This window comes from Pan troglodytes, chromosome X (assembly GCF_028858775.2).
Source record: "Pan troglodytes isolate AG18354 chromosome X, NHGRI_mPanTro3-v2.0_pri, whole genome shotgun sequence".
NCBI classification, from domain to species: domain Eukaryota; kingdom Metazoa; phylum Chordata; class Mammalia; order Primates; family Hominidae; genus Pan; species Pan troglodytes.
Genome location: NC_072421.2, coordinates 127,212,579 through 127,226,385, shown reverse-complemented (window position 1 = coordinate 127,226,385; position 13,807 = coordinate 127,212,579). Strand labels below are relative to the sequence as shown.

The 13,807-nt window shown below is 49.3% G+C and overlaps 1 protein-coding gene across 3 annotated transcripts in view; it reads right to left on the bottom strand.

Moving 5' to 3' along the window:
* Positions 1-4,802: 4,802 nt before the first annotated feature.
* XPNPEP2 (X-prolyl aminopeptidase 2) overlaps positions 4,803-13,807 on the bottom strand; it is a 30,523-nt gene continuing 21,518 nt past the window's right edge. The window contains exons 16-21 of one of the 3 annotated variants that reach the window (XM_016944042.3): positions 13,738-13,807; positions 13,043-13,147; positions 12,255-12,314; positions 11,550-11,626; positions 6,645-6,734; positions 4,803-6,046 (exon numbers count right to left, since the gene is read on the bottom strand). In XM_016944042.3, the coding sequence (XP_016799531.2) occupies positions 5,852-6,046; positions 6,645-6,734; positions 11,550-11,626; positions 12,255-12,314; positions 13,043-13,147; positions 13,738-13,807 (597 nt within the window). In that variant the 3' untranslated portion in view covers positions 4,803-5,851. The other 2 variants (XM_054676215.2, XM_054676213.2) reach the window with 2 other exon arrangements.

Genomic DNA, 13,807 nt, shown 5'->3' with positions numbered 1-13,807 from the left:
TTGGAACTCTGAACTCGTGATAAGGTCTTGGTTTTAAAACAAAACAAAACAAAAAACACCTGCTGGTAGCTCTGTCAATTACCATCAGAAGAGGAGGCTGGACTTTGGTGCTCAGATTAAAACACACTCATGACTCACTGGTGGGGGGGTGCACTTTCTATGGGGGACAAGTAGGGGCTGGGCTACTCTGCATAAATCTCTGTCCCAAGGTTACAAGGACAAACCTCTCTGATCAGTGGGCCCCTCCCCCATGGGGACAATTGTCCAGGGCTCCAGGGAAGAGGAGGAACAGAACACCTCTCAGAAATGGAGTCAGGTTGTCCTGATTGGATTCAGATTGTTGTATGGTCACCTACTGGCTGCATAACCTTGGGCAAGTGACCTCACCTGCAATGAGCCTTAGTGAAGATGGTAACAGTGATAATGTGGGCCTTTCTTGTGGGTGTGTGTGACTACGGTTACTACTCAGGTGACATGCATAGAGGGAGTGCTCTCAGCCCAGTGCCCCAGCTAGTGGAAAGTGCTGGGTACCTAGTGAGTGACTCCACATCAGTTCACTTCAGACTCCACCTGGAGTTTCTCCCCTTGCTAAATCCAGGAAGGCCTTGGTGACCGTCAGGAGCTGCCGCTTTCTCCCTTAGTGTCCCCTTGGAATCTTCCTCTTCTTCTTCTTCTTTTTTTGAGACAGAGTCTCACTCTGTGGCCCAGGCTGGAGTGCAGTGGCAAGATCTCGGCTCACTGCAACCTTCGCCTCCCAGATTCTCCTGTCTCAGCCTCCCGAGTAGCTGGGATTAAAGGCGCCTGCCACCACACCCAGCTAATTTTTTGTATTTTTAGTAGAGACAGGGTTTCACCATGTTGCCGACCATGTTGCCAAACCAGGCTGGTCTCGAACCCCTGACCTCAGGTGATCCACCCACCTTGGCCTCCTAAAGAGCTGGGATTATAGGCGTGAGCCACCATGCCCGGCCTGGCACCTGCTTCTATGTCTCTTGAGGTCCGCATCTGAATCTCTGCTACGTGACCCTGTGGCCCATATCCTATGTCTCCACCTTGTCAAGAGTGCATCCCTCACCCCAAGTTGTTCTAGAACACAAGAGATGTGACAAACAAGAGGGCCTGAAGCTGCCTGGGACCCGCTGGGAGAGAAACCAGCTTTTCAGCTTCGTGGACTTGCCACGGACCACTGGGGCTTTCTCAACCACCCATCCTACCCGACTTAAGCTGCTTGCTCAGTTCCTGTTTCACAAAGAAACAAGGAAGTGAAGAGATGGGCCGGCCTCTGGGCAAAGGCTAGCTGGGTTGGGGTTTGGGGAGCACCTCCCCCTCCTGGCTGTGACGAGCCATGAGGAGCAGGGACGGACAGGGAGGAAACGGTTGCTACTGAATCTTTCGCATTTCTATATATATATATATTTTGGTGCCAAGAGTGCCCAACCACTGATTTGAGGAAGCACCCAGTGAGTTGGTAAAATTCACTGCTGACGTGGTTTAGCTGGCTGAAGAGTAGCCAGCCCAGCCCCTTCTGAGGTCCCAACTCACACACAGCTGGAACCAGCTGACTGGCAAACCAGCAAAGGCTGAGTTAGTTATCATTTTAAAAAATGAACTATTGTCTCACACCTGTAATCCCAGCACTTTGGGAGGCCAAGGCAGGAGGATTGCTTGAGGCCAGAAATTTGAGACCAGCCTAGGCAACATAGACATCATCTCTATAAAATAAAAATAAAAAAAAAATTAATCGGGCATGGCGGTGCATGCCTGTAGTCCTAGCTAATCAGGAGGCTGAGGCGGGAGAAGCACTTGAGCCCAGGATTTCAAGGTTACAGTGAGCTATGATGGTGCCATTGCTCTCCAGCCTGGGTGACAGAGCAAGACCCTCTCTCTAAAAAAAAAAAAAAAAAAAAAAAAAACAAAAGGAGCTATTTAGATGATTTGTGTATGTACCTATCTACCTATCATCTTACCTATGCCCTTTTCTATTCAGATTTGAAGCTTGAAGGAACGTGGCTCAACACCGCCATCACCATTGTTGTCACAGCTGTGTGACCTCCAACAGGTCTCCTTGGGCCTCAGTGGGTCATTAGAGGCAGTAACGGAGTGACAGAAGCACACACTGAAAGCGAGAGCGGAGCCATTGTGGAGCTGAGTCAGTATGCTGCGGATTTAGTCCTTGCTCTGGCCCCACTGGACTGTGTGACCTTGGACAAGTCCCTTCCTCTTCCTGGGTTGCTGTTGAAGTTTTCCCATCTGTACACTGAAAGGACTGCACCAGGTTTTGTGTGTGTGTGTGTGTGTGTGTGTGTGTGTGTGTGTGTGTGTTTGGTCATGGAGCTCCTATTCAGGATTGGCTCTTGAATTTTGCGGGCCTTGTGCAAAATGAAAATGCCCGGTGCCTCTTGCTTAAAAATTATCAAGAATTTTGAGACAGTGACAGGCGAGCATTAAACCAAGCATGGGGCCCTTGTAAGCACAAAGTCTTGAGGGACTGCACAGGTCCTACACCCGTGAAGCTGGCCCTGCAACTACTTCAAGTACAATTTTACGGGAAGCCCGTCAGGGCTACTTCGTGCAGCAGCTCTGTTTTCCTCGACAGCCCCTGTGGTGTTTCTGAGGCATCTCAGGCTCCCGGGAGCATAGTTGGAAAGACGTAAATTAGATGTTTGCTCTAGAGCCTTTCTAATTTTGGCTATTTATATATAAAACTTGGGTTCCAGACCTTTTTCTTACCTACCTGCAAAGGTGAAGCTGAATTGAACTTGTGCTGGGCAAATAACAGCAATATCATTTCTTGTCTGTGTGGCTTCCTGGTTTAGAGTGCTGCCACATCCGGGTCTCATGAGCCTCTCGCTGTAACCTCACCAAGAAGGCAGCATGGGAGATTCCAGAAAGGATAACTGAAGACCAGAGAGAAGTGACTTGCCCAAGGCCACACAGCTGGCACAAATGGGACTCAAACCCCAGAATCTTAACTCCTAGGAAAAGGGGCTTTTCCACATGGCCGGCTCCCCAGGCAATCAGCAGGCGAGGAGAGGTTTGCTAAGCCCCATCCTCCAACATTAAAACAAAGTACTAGAGCCCAAGGGGACAGTTCCTAACAATCTTTCATTCCTAACGATGTCACAAGAGTCCCTGTGTATCAGCCCTGGTGTATGTGCCCTGACTGTTTCCCTGCCTGACCCAGAGTTAATCCCTTAAAGCAGGAATGGTCAAGTCTGGCCATCTGGGTCCCAGGGGAGGGAAGAGCTGGGGTGACTGTGAGCCCTCGTTCCAGCCACGTTCCAGGGCTGGGTTCTTCCTCCCAGAATGGTAGGCTGGAAGGGGCAGTTAAGGGGATTCAGAGATGAGGTGGAGTCCTGGGTCTCACACTGAGGAAAAAAGCACGAGCTGCCTCGGTCCGAAAGGCCTGTGTGAGGGTGTTGGTCAGGTGCCTGGTCTTGCCACCCATGACCTGCTAGAACCCCAGGAGCAAGTGTCAGGGTGCAAAGGCAAAGGTCTGGCAGGGTCTGGGGAGGCATTATGGTGTGGATCTGCTTCTCCTGCTTGAGCCTCAGTTTTCTTGTCAGTAAAATGATGAAAGCCATACCACTTGCCCTTTATTTTTCTTTATTTTATTATTATTATTATTTTTTGAGATGGAGTCTCGCTCTGTTGCCCAGGCTGGAGTGCAGAGGCACGATCTCAGCTCACTGCAACCTCCGCCTCCTGGGTTCAAACGATTCTCCTGCATCAGCCTCCCGAGTAGCTGGGACTATAGGTGTGCGCCACCACACCCAGCTAATTTTTGTATTTTTAGTAGAGATGGGGTTTCACCATGTTGCCCAGGCTGCTCTCGAAATCCTGGCCTCATGTGATCCTCCCACCTCGGCCTCCCAAAGTGCTGTGATTACAGGGGTGAGCCACCACACCCGGCCAGGACTTGCCCTTTCTTGAGAGTGGATTCTAGAGTCCTCTGACTGGTTTAAATCTGGCTTTTTTTCATTAACCCAATGAAAAAAGTGACTTTGTGCCACTTGATAAATCTCTATGGGCCTCACTGAGTTCCTGCACTTGTAAATGGGAATAAGAAAAGGGCCTTCTCAGAGGTTGTGAGGATTAAATGAGAAAATGCATGTAAAGCTTCTTGCACGGTGGCACATAAACACTCAGTAAATGGCAGCCATGATGATGATGATGGTGATGATGATGAGGGTGATGATGACTTTAATTTTATTAGTAGTACCTGTCTTTGTGGGGTGAGCAGGTGAGGGAGCAAATTATTTAGCAAACAGAGGCCCATCTTTGGATACTCAGTAAGGCTTGGTCAGGGCTGGAGCCTCTGGATGCAAGCATTGGTGATGGTAACCATCACAGGTCACCCTCACACTCAGCAGACTAGGCCTGATGGTTTCAGGCCAGGAGACTTCTCTGCCTGGTGCCTTTGCCTGGCACCCTGCACCTTGGTTCTTTCCTTCCACCAACCGTGCGCTGCTTGGCAAAGGTGCCAGCCCCAACTTTTCTGGATTACATTTGACAAGTTCCCCAGTGTAGGGCTCCTTTCTGTCCCTTCCACAAGGTTACAATACCTTTTTAGACAGGCTGGAGGTTGGCTGGTTGGGCGTGGTGTGCATGTGCATCTGTGCACATGCGCACACATATTCATATGCATGCTCACACACACACTCTCAAGCCCACGTGCTCCCCCACTGAGCTTCTAGGAGCCTCATGTCCCCACCCCTACCTCACCCTCTCTTCTTCCTCCCCCACCACAAAAGCCACAGGTGACAGCAGTCTCCGGCAACACAGCAGACACAATGCAAAACCCAGAGGCAAGTGTCTTTGTTAGGCTGTTTTAAACGTCTTAGCAGGATGTGGACCCAGGTGGCTAACGGCCAATTTGGCCGGAGCAAATTCTTCTCACCACAGTGGGCTCAGAGAATGAGGAGAGGGCTGGGAGGTGGGCTCAGGGACTCTGCATGTTGCTGAAGGGTGAAAGAGCTGGAATGCTGGCTCATCTGGCCCCATCAACTCCCAACCAAATTCGTGTGTCCTTAGGCAAAGCCCACCCCCTGTCTGAAGCTCAGTTTTCCTGTCTGTAAAATGGAGAAACCAGACACTGTCCACACAAGGTGAAGGGGCATCCAAGAATGCGGGAGGATTTAACAGCATTGTAGCTGTGGCTGCACTTTGGAAAGTTCAAAGGGCTCCTCGAATGCCAGGGAAGTCTAGAATAGTGACGGGTTCCGGCTGCCCAAGTTTGTTCTCCAACCTCTGGTAGGGTCATATTCTAGAGTGCCTCACCGCATTCCCTCTTACTCCACAGCCAAATTCCTATGGCTTAACTCCCTCTGCTGTTACTTGGCATGGAGCCTACCCAGGGTTTAGGAATGATGGGTTCACATGTGGGGGGTTGATGTTTCATGCCCTGGCTGGGTGGGAACAGCTCTGGCTATGCCCAACAGGTGGTGATAGGTTTGGGCTCTCCTGGGACCATGGCACCCTTGGGTGGTAGGGGCATTGCTCTCTTGGGGTTTTGTTTGGCGGGAGGGGAGCAGCTGTAGCAGTCTGTGCTAGGTTATAGGTTAGGCCTACTGAGATCACAGAAGAGAAGAGACTAGCTGGCTTTCCTATCTCGGAGCCTGGGATTAGGGGCCCAGGGTGTGGTATACAACCCCGGGGTGCAGGGAGGTGCCGTCTGGGGCCAAGAAGCCCTGTGTTCCTGGGGCCTGGTCTTGGAGAAGGAGGATGAATGCAAAGGTTTCCAGGCAATGGGCCAGCAGGGGCTCTTGGGGTATGTTCAGTGCAGGGTGAGGGGAGCTGAGCAAGGGAGCCCCCCATCTAGATGGAGGGTTAACAGGAGAGTCTGGAGCCTCTAGACACTCCAGCCAAGGATGGCAAGGGTGGAGACCACTAACACAGAGGCCCAGGAGGCGGTGTCTGGGGCCCTGGCGGCCAGGGGCTCTGTGTGCTGTTGAAGCCACTCAAACTCCTCTAGTAGCTGGCGCCTCTGCAGCTCTGGACCCACCTTCTCCCGGATGGTCTGGTAGTAGCGATTCAGGTACTGGAGCTGCGAAGGATAGAAGGGGTGACAGCCTCTCCAAGCCAAGCTGCCAAGAGGTGAAGTCTTGGTGACGCCCAGTCCCCTGTTGTGGTACTCCAGCTGTCACCATAGTCCAGATGGCCACAGGTCCCCCACCATCATCAGGCTTCAGGAATTCTCTGGGGCTTTTCAGAGGCAGTTCCCCTGGCTGGCTGTTTCATGTCATGGTGATATTCATGGGCGGTGGGGTGGGTACATTTCAGGCCCGGGAATGGGAGTAAGCTGGGCAGGCATTCTTATCCTCAGCTTACAAAAGAGGAGACTGAGGCAAAAGAATAGAAGGGATCACTTATATTTCCAGGCCTTGTAGTGGCCGAGCTCAGAGGCCCAATCTCAGATTCCTCCAGTTATTCACTACCTGGGGTTGGGCAGGCTGGTCTGACTGGAAAGTTCTAGAAGCTCTGGGGTCTCTGATGAGCTGGGGAGGAATGCCCCAGTGTGTGTCTGCAGGTGCCACCAGTGCGGACCCTCCTGGAGGAGGGGCAGGGACAGAGGATGTGGTGGCAGGTAGCAGAGGCAGGAAAGGCCCAGGGTCAGGGAGAAGGCAATGCTGAGGGGCACTCACATGCTCGGGAGACAGCAGGCTGACATCGATGAGGTTCCGGTCATAGGGCACAAATGATACCACTTCAAAGGTCAGGTAGCTCCCTGGGTACTGGGAGCCCAGAAGAGAAGCCGGGTAAGCAGGACAGTGAGGGAGGAGGAGGAACTGGGCTGAAGGGAAGGAAGGAGCACTCCACCCGGAGGACACAAGGAGCTGGGCCTCATCAACCCTGGACACCCTGGCTAGGCCTGAGCCTTCTAGAGTCCCTTCTCTTGGCCAGCCCCCTTGTCTGCCACTTAGTGCTCCACCTTTGGTGCTTCCCTCCTGATTCTGGAAATTTAGACTTAGGTTTGTGTTTTTCAAAGTACGCACATCAACAGCACTTAGGGAGCATGATAAATATGCAGATTCCAGGGCCCACCTCCTAAACCTACTGGAGGCAGAATCCTTAGGGCAGGGCCCAGAAATCTAAATTTCAATTATTTTATTTTATTTTTTTTGAGATAGGATCTCCCTCTGTTACCCAAGCTGGAGAGCAGTGACGCGATGACGGCCCTCTGCAGCCTCTACCTCCTGGGCTCAGGTGATCCTTCTACCTCAGCCTTCCAAGTAGCTGGGATTATTGATGGGCACCACCACACCCAGATACTTTTTGTATTTTTTGTAGAGATGCGGTTTCACCATGTTGGCTAGGCTGGTCTCGAACTCCTAAGCTCAGGTGAACCACCCACCTCAGCTTCCCAAAGTGCTGGGATTACAGGCATGACCCACTACGCCTGGCTGATCTGATGGTTTTATAAGACAGTTTTCCCTGCTCTTGTTAGCTCTCTCTTTCCTGCCACCATGTCGAGATCCTTGCTTCCCCTTCGCCTTCTGCCATGATTATAAGTTTCCCAAGGCCTCCCCAGGCATGTGGGAACTGTGAGCCAATTAAACCTCTTTCCTTTAAAAATTACCCAGTCTTGGGTAGTATCTTTATAGCAATGTGAGAACAGACTAATACACCAGTCTCTACAAAAAAACACAAAAATTAGCTGAGCATGGTGGTGTCCATCTATAGTCCTAGTTATTTGGGAGGCTGAGGTGGAAGGGTGGGAGCATCACCTGAGCCCAGGAGGTTGAAGCTGCAGCGGGCTGTGATCGTGCCACTGCACTCCAGCCTCAGCAACAGAGTGAGACCCTGTCTCTAAAAAAAAAAAAAAGAGGCCAGGTGCAATGGATGGCTTACGCCTGTAATCCCAGCACTTTGGGAGGCTGAGGTGGGTGGATCATTTGAGGTCAGGAGTTCAAGACCAGCATTACCAACATGGTGAAACCCCGTCTCTACTCTCTACTAAAAACACAAAAATTAGTTGGGCATGGTGGTGGGTGCCTGTAGTCCCAGCTACTCGGGAGGCTGAAACCACAAAAGATGTAGAGGAAAACCTATATCAATTCATTTATAATCTCAGGGTGGAAAAGAGTCTTTCTGTGCAAGACCAGAAGCTATGAAGGAAAAGATTAATAACTCTGACTAAACTAAATAGAAAATGGAAACAATGTTTATGGAAACAATGCCATAAACAAAGCCAAGAGTTGTGTGACAAATATAGCACATATCACAGAGAGAGGGTGAATTTTCATATTTACCATGAGCTTTTACAAATCCATAAGACAAAAATAGGCAAAACAGGAAAAAATAAGGCAAAGGACATGAAAAAGCAATTCACTAAAATTAACACCAAATGGTTCACATACATGTGGAAAGATGCTCAAGTTCATCCTTAAAGAAATTCAAGGCTGGGTGTGGTGGCTCATGCCTGTAATCCAGAACTTTGGGAGGCCAAGGCAGGTGCGTCACCTGAGGTCAGGAGTTCAAGACCAGCCTGGCCAACACGGTGAAACCCTGTTTCTACTAAAAATACAAAAATTAGCCAGTCGTGGTGGTGTGCGCCTGTAATTCCAGCTACTCAAGAGGCTAAGGCAAGAGAATCACTTGAACCTGGGAGGCGGAGGTTGCGGTGAGCCAAGATCTCGCCACTGCACTCCAGCCTGGGAGAAAGAGGGAGACTCCATCAAAAAAAAAAAAGAGAAAAAAAGAAATACAAGTCAAAACAACAATAGAATACCATGTTTCACCTATCAGATTGGAAAAATTAGTGACTTCGATGATTCTCAGTGCTAGTGAGTATGTGAGGAAATGGGCACTCTCACACACTGTTGGAGAAAGTACAATCGGTGCAACCTTTCTGGAGGGCAGTTTGACAATATCTATCAAATTACCTATTAAAAATGCTTGTACTTTTTGTCTTGGAAATCCCTACGCCAGATATGCACCTTCTGGATATAGTCCCAAAAGCTCACCAAGATGTTTATACAGTGATTTGTAGCATTGATGGCAAATATAGTAAAAATTTGGAAACAGCCTCAATATCCACGGTTGGTTAAATAAATCATGGGACATCCACATACTATAGGCTCTTCCACAACCCTTCAAAAGAATGAGGTAGATCTCCCTGCGCTATTGCAGACCACTCTCCTAGGTTTACTATTAAGTAAGGGGCAGCGGGGCAGGGAAGGAAGGTGCAGAAAAGTATGTACGGTAGAATCCATTTTGTTTGTATTTTCAAAATATATACATAGATAGATACATACGCTGTGTGTGCCTGAAATGTTCTCAGGAAGGAAACTGAGCAAGAAAGAGACTTTTTTTTCCCTTCTCTTTTCTTTCTTTTTCTTCTTCTTTTTTTAGAGACAGATTCTCACTCTGTCGCCCAGGCTGGAGTGCAGTGGTGTGATCTTGGCTCACTGCAACCTCCACCTCCCGGGTTCAAGCAATTCTCTTGCCTCAGCCTCCTGAGTAGCTGAGATTACAGGCACACACTACCACGCCTGGCTAATTTTTGTATTTTTAGTAGAAATGGGGCTTCACCACGTTGGCCAGGCTGGTCTTGAACTCCTGACCTCAAGTGATCCGCTGACTTCTGCCTCCCAAAGTGTTGGGATTACAGGTGTGAGCCACCATGCCTGGCCCTGATTTGTATTTTTTTTTTTTTTTTTTTGAGACAGAGTTTTGCTCTTGTTGCCCAGGTTGGAGTACAATGGCATGATCTTGGCTCACCGCAACCTCCGCCTCCCAGGTTCAAGTGATTCTCCTGCCTCAGCCCCATGAGTAGCTGGGATTACAGGCATGCACCACCGCACCCGGCTAATTTTGTATTTTTAGTAGATATGGGGTTTCTCCATGTTGGTCAGGCTGGTCTCGAACTCCTGACCTCAGGTGATCCACCAGCCTCGGCCTTCCAAAGTGCTGGGATTACAGGCGTAAGCCACCACGCCCGGTCTTGTATTTCTTTAAGGATGAACTTGAGCATCTTTCCACATGCATGTGGACCATTTGGTGTTAATTTTAGTGAATTGCCTTTTCATGTCCTTTGCCCTATTTTTTCCTGTTTTGTCTATTTTTGTCTTATGGATTTGTAAAAAGCTCATGGTAAAATAAGAAAACTCACCCTCTCACAATGCCATAAACAAAGCCAAGAGATATTTGTCACACATCTCTTGGCTTTGTTTATGGCATTGTTTCCATAAACATTGTTTCCATTTTCTATTTAGTCAGAGTTATTAATCTTTTCCTTCATGGCTTCTGGTCTTGCACAGAAAGACTCTTTTCCACCCTGAGATTATAAATGAATTGATATAGGTTTTCCTCTACATCTTTTGTGGTCTCATTGCTCACCTTAAAACTTTGGTCCATCTGGAATTTTATTTTGGAGGTTATTCAGTTTAATCCTCCCAAATGATTAGCCATTTGTTCCCCCTGTCCATTTGCTGAATAATCATTTTTTTCTTACTCTTTTGCAAAATCAGCTTTCTTGTAAACTAAATTCCCATGTTGTTTATGGGAATAAGAGGGTTTATTTCTGGACTGATTGTTCTGTTTCGTTGTTACAGCTATCTATTTCATCTCCAGTGTCATACTGTTTTAGTTATGGTAGTTTGTGTTCAAATTTGAGAGGACTGGCTTTTCTTATTGCTTTTTTTTTAGATTGGGTTTTGCTCTGTCACTGAGGCTAGAGTGCAGTGGCGTGGTCACAGCTCACTGCAGCCTCAACCTCCCTAGGCTTAGACCATCCTCCCACTTCAGCCTCCCGAGTAGCTGGGACTGCAGGTGCATGACACCACACCCAGCTAATTTTTTTTTGTATTTTTTGTTGAGATGGGGTCTTGCCATGTTGCCCAGGCTGCTCTCAAACTCCTGAGCTCAAGCGATCCTCCTGCCTTGGCCTCCCAGAGTGCTGGGATTACAGGCATGAGGCACTGCACCTGGCCCTGCTCTTCTTTTTCAGAATTTTCCTAGCTATCTTCGCATGTTTATTTTTACAAATAAACTTTACTATCATTTTGTGAAGTTACAAAAGTATCCAGTTAGCACTGGAATTGAGGTTATCTTGAATTTATAGATTAATTTAGAGAGTAATGATATCTTCATAATATTGAGGCTTCTCTCCAGAGAGCACCATTTACTTAAATCTTTTTTATGTCCCTTAGTAGAGAGTTTCTCCATGTTAGCCTTTTTAAGTTTACATCTAGGTATTTTATCTTGTTGGCTGCTATTATACAGAATCTTTATTTCTAACAAGCTCCCCTGGTGATTATTATGTGCATTGAGAACCAATGATATAGGGCAGGGATACTGATTCACTTGGTCTGGAATGGGGCCTGGGCATGGGCATTTAAAGCACCAGAAAGCTCTCTGGGTGATTCAAATGTGCAAGCGAGTTTGAAAAGTCTGACTTATGGAATTCCTAAGGAAGACTCCAGATAAATTCATGCCTGCACACTAAATGCCCTTCTCCTTTGATCTTCCTCCCCGCTTTCCTCCCATGCAGCCCAAAGTCACTGACATGCTGCCCACACCTCCGGCCCATCCTGGTGGCAGTTTACCTTGGTCTTTGCTTCTACCACGAGAGCCACGTCTTCGAGACGGATCCCAAATTCTCCATCCTTATAGTAACCAGGTTCTGGGAGACACAGAGATGCTGGTGGCATTAAGCTGGGAGAGGGCCCAAGCCCAGGCTTCCTGTACCTACTGATGAGTGGCTGGAGGGACTGGCTGCCTGGCTGTCCCCTGGCTGTTGACTCTGGCAGCCCCACAACTGGTTAGATGTTTGTTGGCTAAGCAGAGGCAACTCATCCCTGTCAGGCCTCAGATCCCCCACAGGGGCATCTCTGACTCACCCTCTCTTCCCTGTAGCCCAGCAGGGAAGCCCTAAAAACCCACTTGGGTCCTGAAGGTACTCCCATCTCCCTGGATGCCACTGTCTTGTTACTCCAGCATTTGGCAACTCCAGAGTCTGAATATACAGCTGGGTCTACGGCCATACCACCCTGAACGCACCTGATCTCGTCTGAATATACAGCTGGGAAACAACTCCCAAGAGCAAAAAGAGGGTCTGGGCTGAGGGGAGCTGGAATTAGGGTGGGACAAGCCATTTGGGGCTGGGCGTAGCGGTGGGAATGGGGAGGTGAGTCCCGAGCTGTACTAGTGCCTGCTGTGCTCCTCTGAAGTCTGGTACACTCTAGACTGCAGTCCTGGGCTAGTCCTGCTCTGGGATGGGGTGGTGAGGTAGAGGGGCCTGAGGGCCATACCAATGGAAGTGAACATGCCCTTGGCCATAGCGATGTTGTTGGACTGGAATCCCACTGGCCCTAGAAAGGAAAACATAAACATGGTATCAGTTCTCCTATACTCACCAGCTTGGAAGTGAGCAGCTTCTGAGGAAGAGCAGATAAGTGAGGATCCCAGAGCATCTCTATGAGCACAGGTCCATCACATCATTATCTACCTGGGCCTGGCACACACCAGATTGGCTCTGGCTTTTATTATTTATTTAGGTATTGAGAGGGGTCTTGCTGTGTTGCCCAGGCTGGAGTGCAGTGGCGCCATCATGGCTCACTGCAGCCTTGACCTCCTGGGATCCTCCCACCTCAGCCTCCCGAGTAGCCAGGACTACAGGCACATGCCACCATACCTGGATACTTAAAACATTTCTTTTGTAGAGACGGGGTCTTGCTGTGTTTCCCAGGCTGATCTCAAACTCCTGGCCTCAAGTGATCCTCCCACCTTGGCCTCCCAAAGCAGTGGGACTATGGGTGTGAGTCACCACATGCAGCTGGCTCTGGCTTTTATTTCTCTGGGGTCTATACAAGTTAGTCACTAGGGCTTGACCCTCTTTCTGGTGCCCTCTTGAATGCCAAGCAGCCAGCAGGACTGGCCTGCTGCTGGCATTCCTCACTTATCCTGTGGGGCTGGGTAACCTTGGGTAGATCATGGCATCTTTGTGGTCTTTGTCATTTCCATACCTGTGAAATTCTCTACCTTCATAGAGGGTATAATAAAAGGGGGGTGGCCTGGGGAGTGCTGAGGAGACACCTACACTCATGCACACACAGGAAGTTGCCAATGCCGTGGCCTGTCCCGTGACCATAATTGAGACCAGCATCCCACAAGGCTCTGCGGGCAAAGGCCTCCACCATTCGCCCTGGAAGGGAAGAGAGATTGACCCCAGTCAGATGGCTTTACTGAAGACTGTCCACCTTGCCCCTTCTTGCTTCACTATCAGAGTGGTGCCTAAGAAGAGGGGCCCCTGAGAGGCCGCTAAGCATGCACTGATGCAATGATGTTGGGTTGGGATGGAGAAGGGCTGATGGATGGAGTTAGTGGTTCCCTCGCCAGACCAGCCCATCACTATCTCCAGCTTACCATACATTGTATCCATTACCTGGATTGATGCCTCTACTGTAATTTCTCCCCATCTGTCAGGGCTTTGCAATTTGACACCTAATTCCTCTAAGAATCCTCCCATAATTGCTGTGGCCCACTGATCTCTCCCACCTCTGAGCAACAGTGTTAGATTAAGAGGCAGGAAACTCAGGTTCAAGGCCTGGGTCTCCCGCTAACATTCTGTGTGACCTTGGGCAAGTCACTTTCTCTCTCTAGGCTGGATTTTCTCATCTACATAAGGGATGGGATGATGACAAAATCCTTGCCCCACCAGCCTCCCAGGGTGATGGTCTGAGTCCTGTGAAATCAGGGCCTGAGGCTGTGTCCAGCCTGGTTTCTGAAACCCACCTGATGTAGCAGCGGGAAAGATGAGCCTGGACAGGTCAATATTTCCTATCAGCACACGGGTGTATGCCTC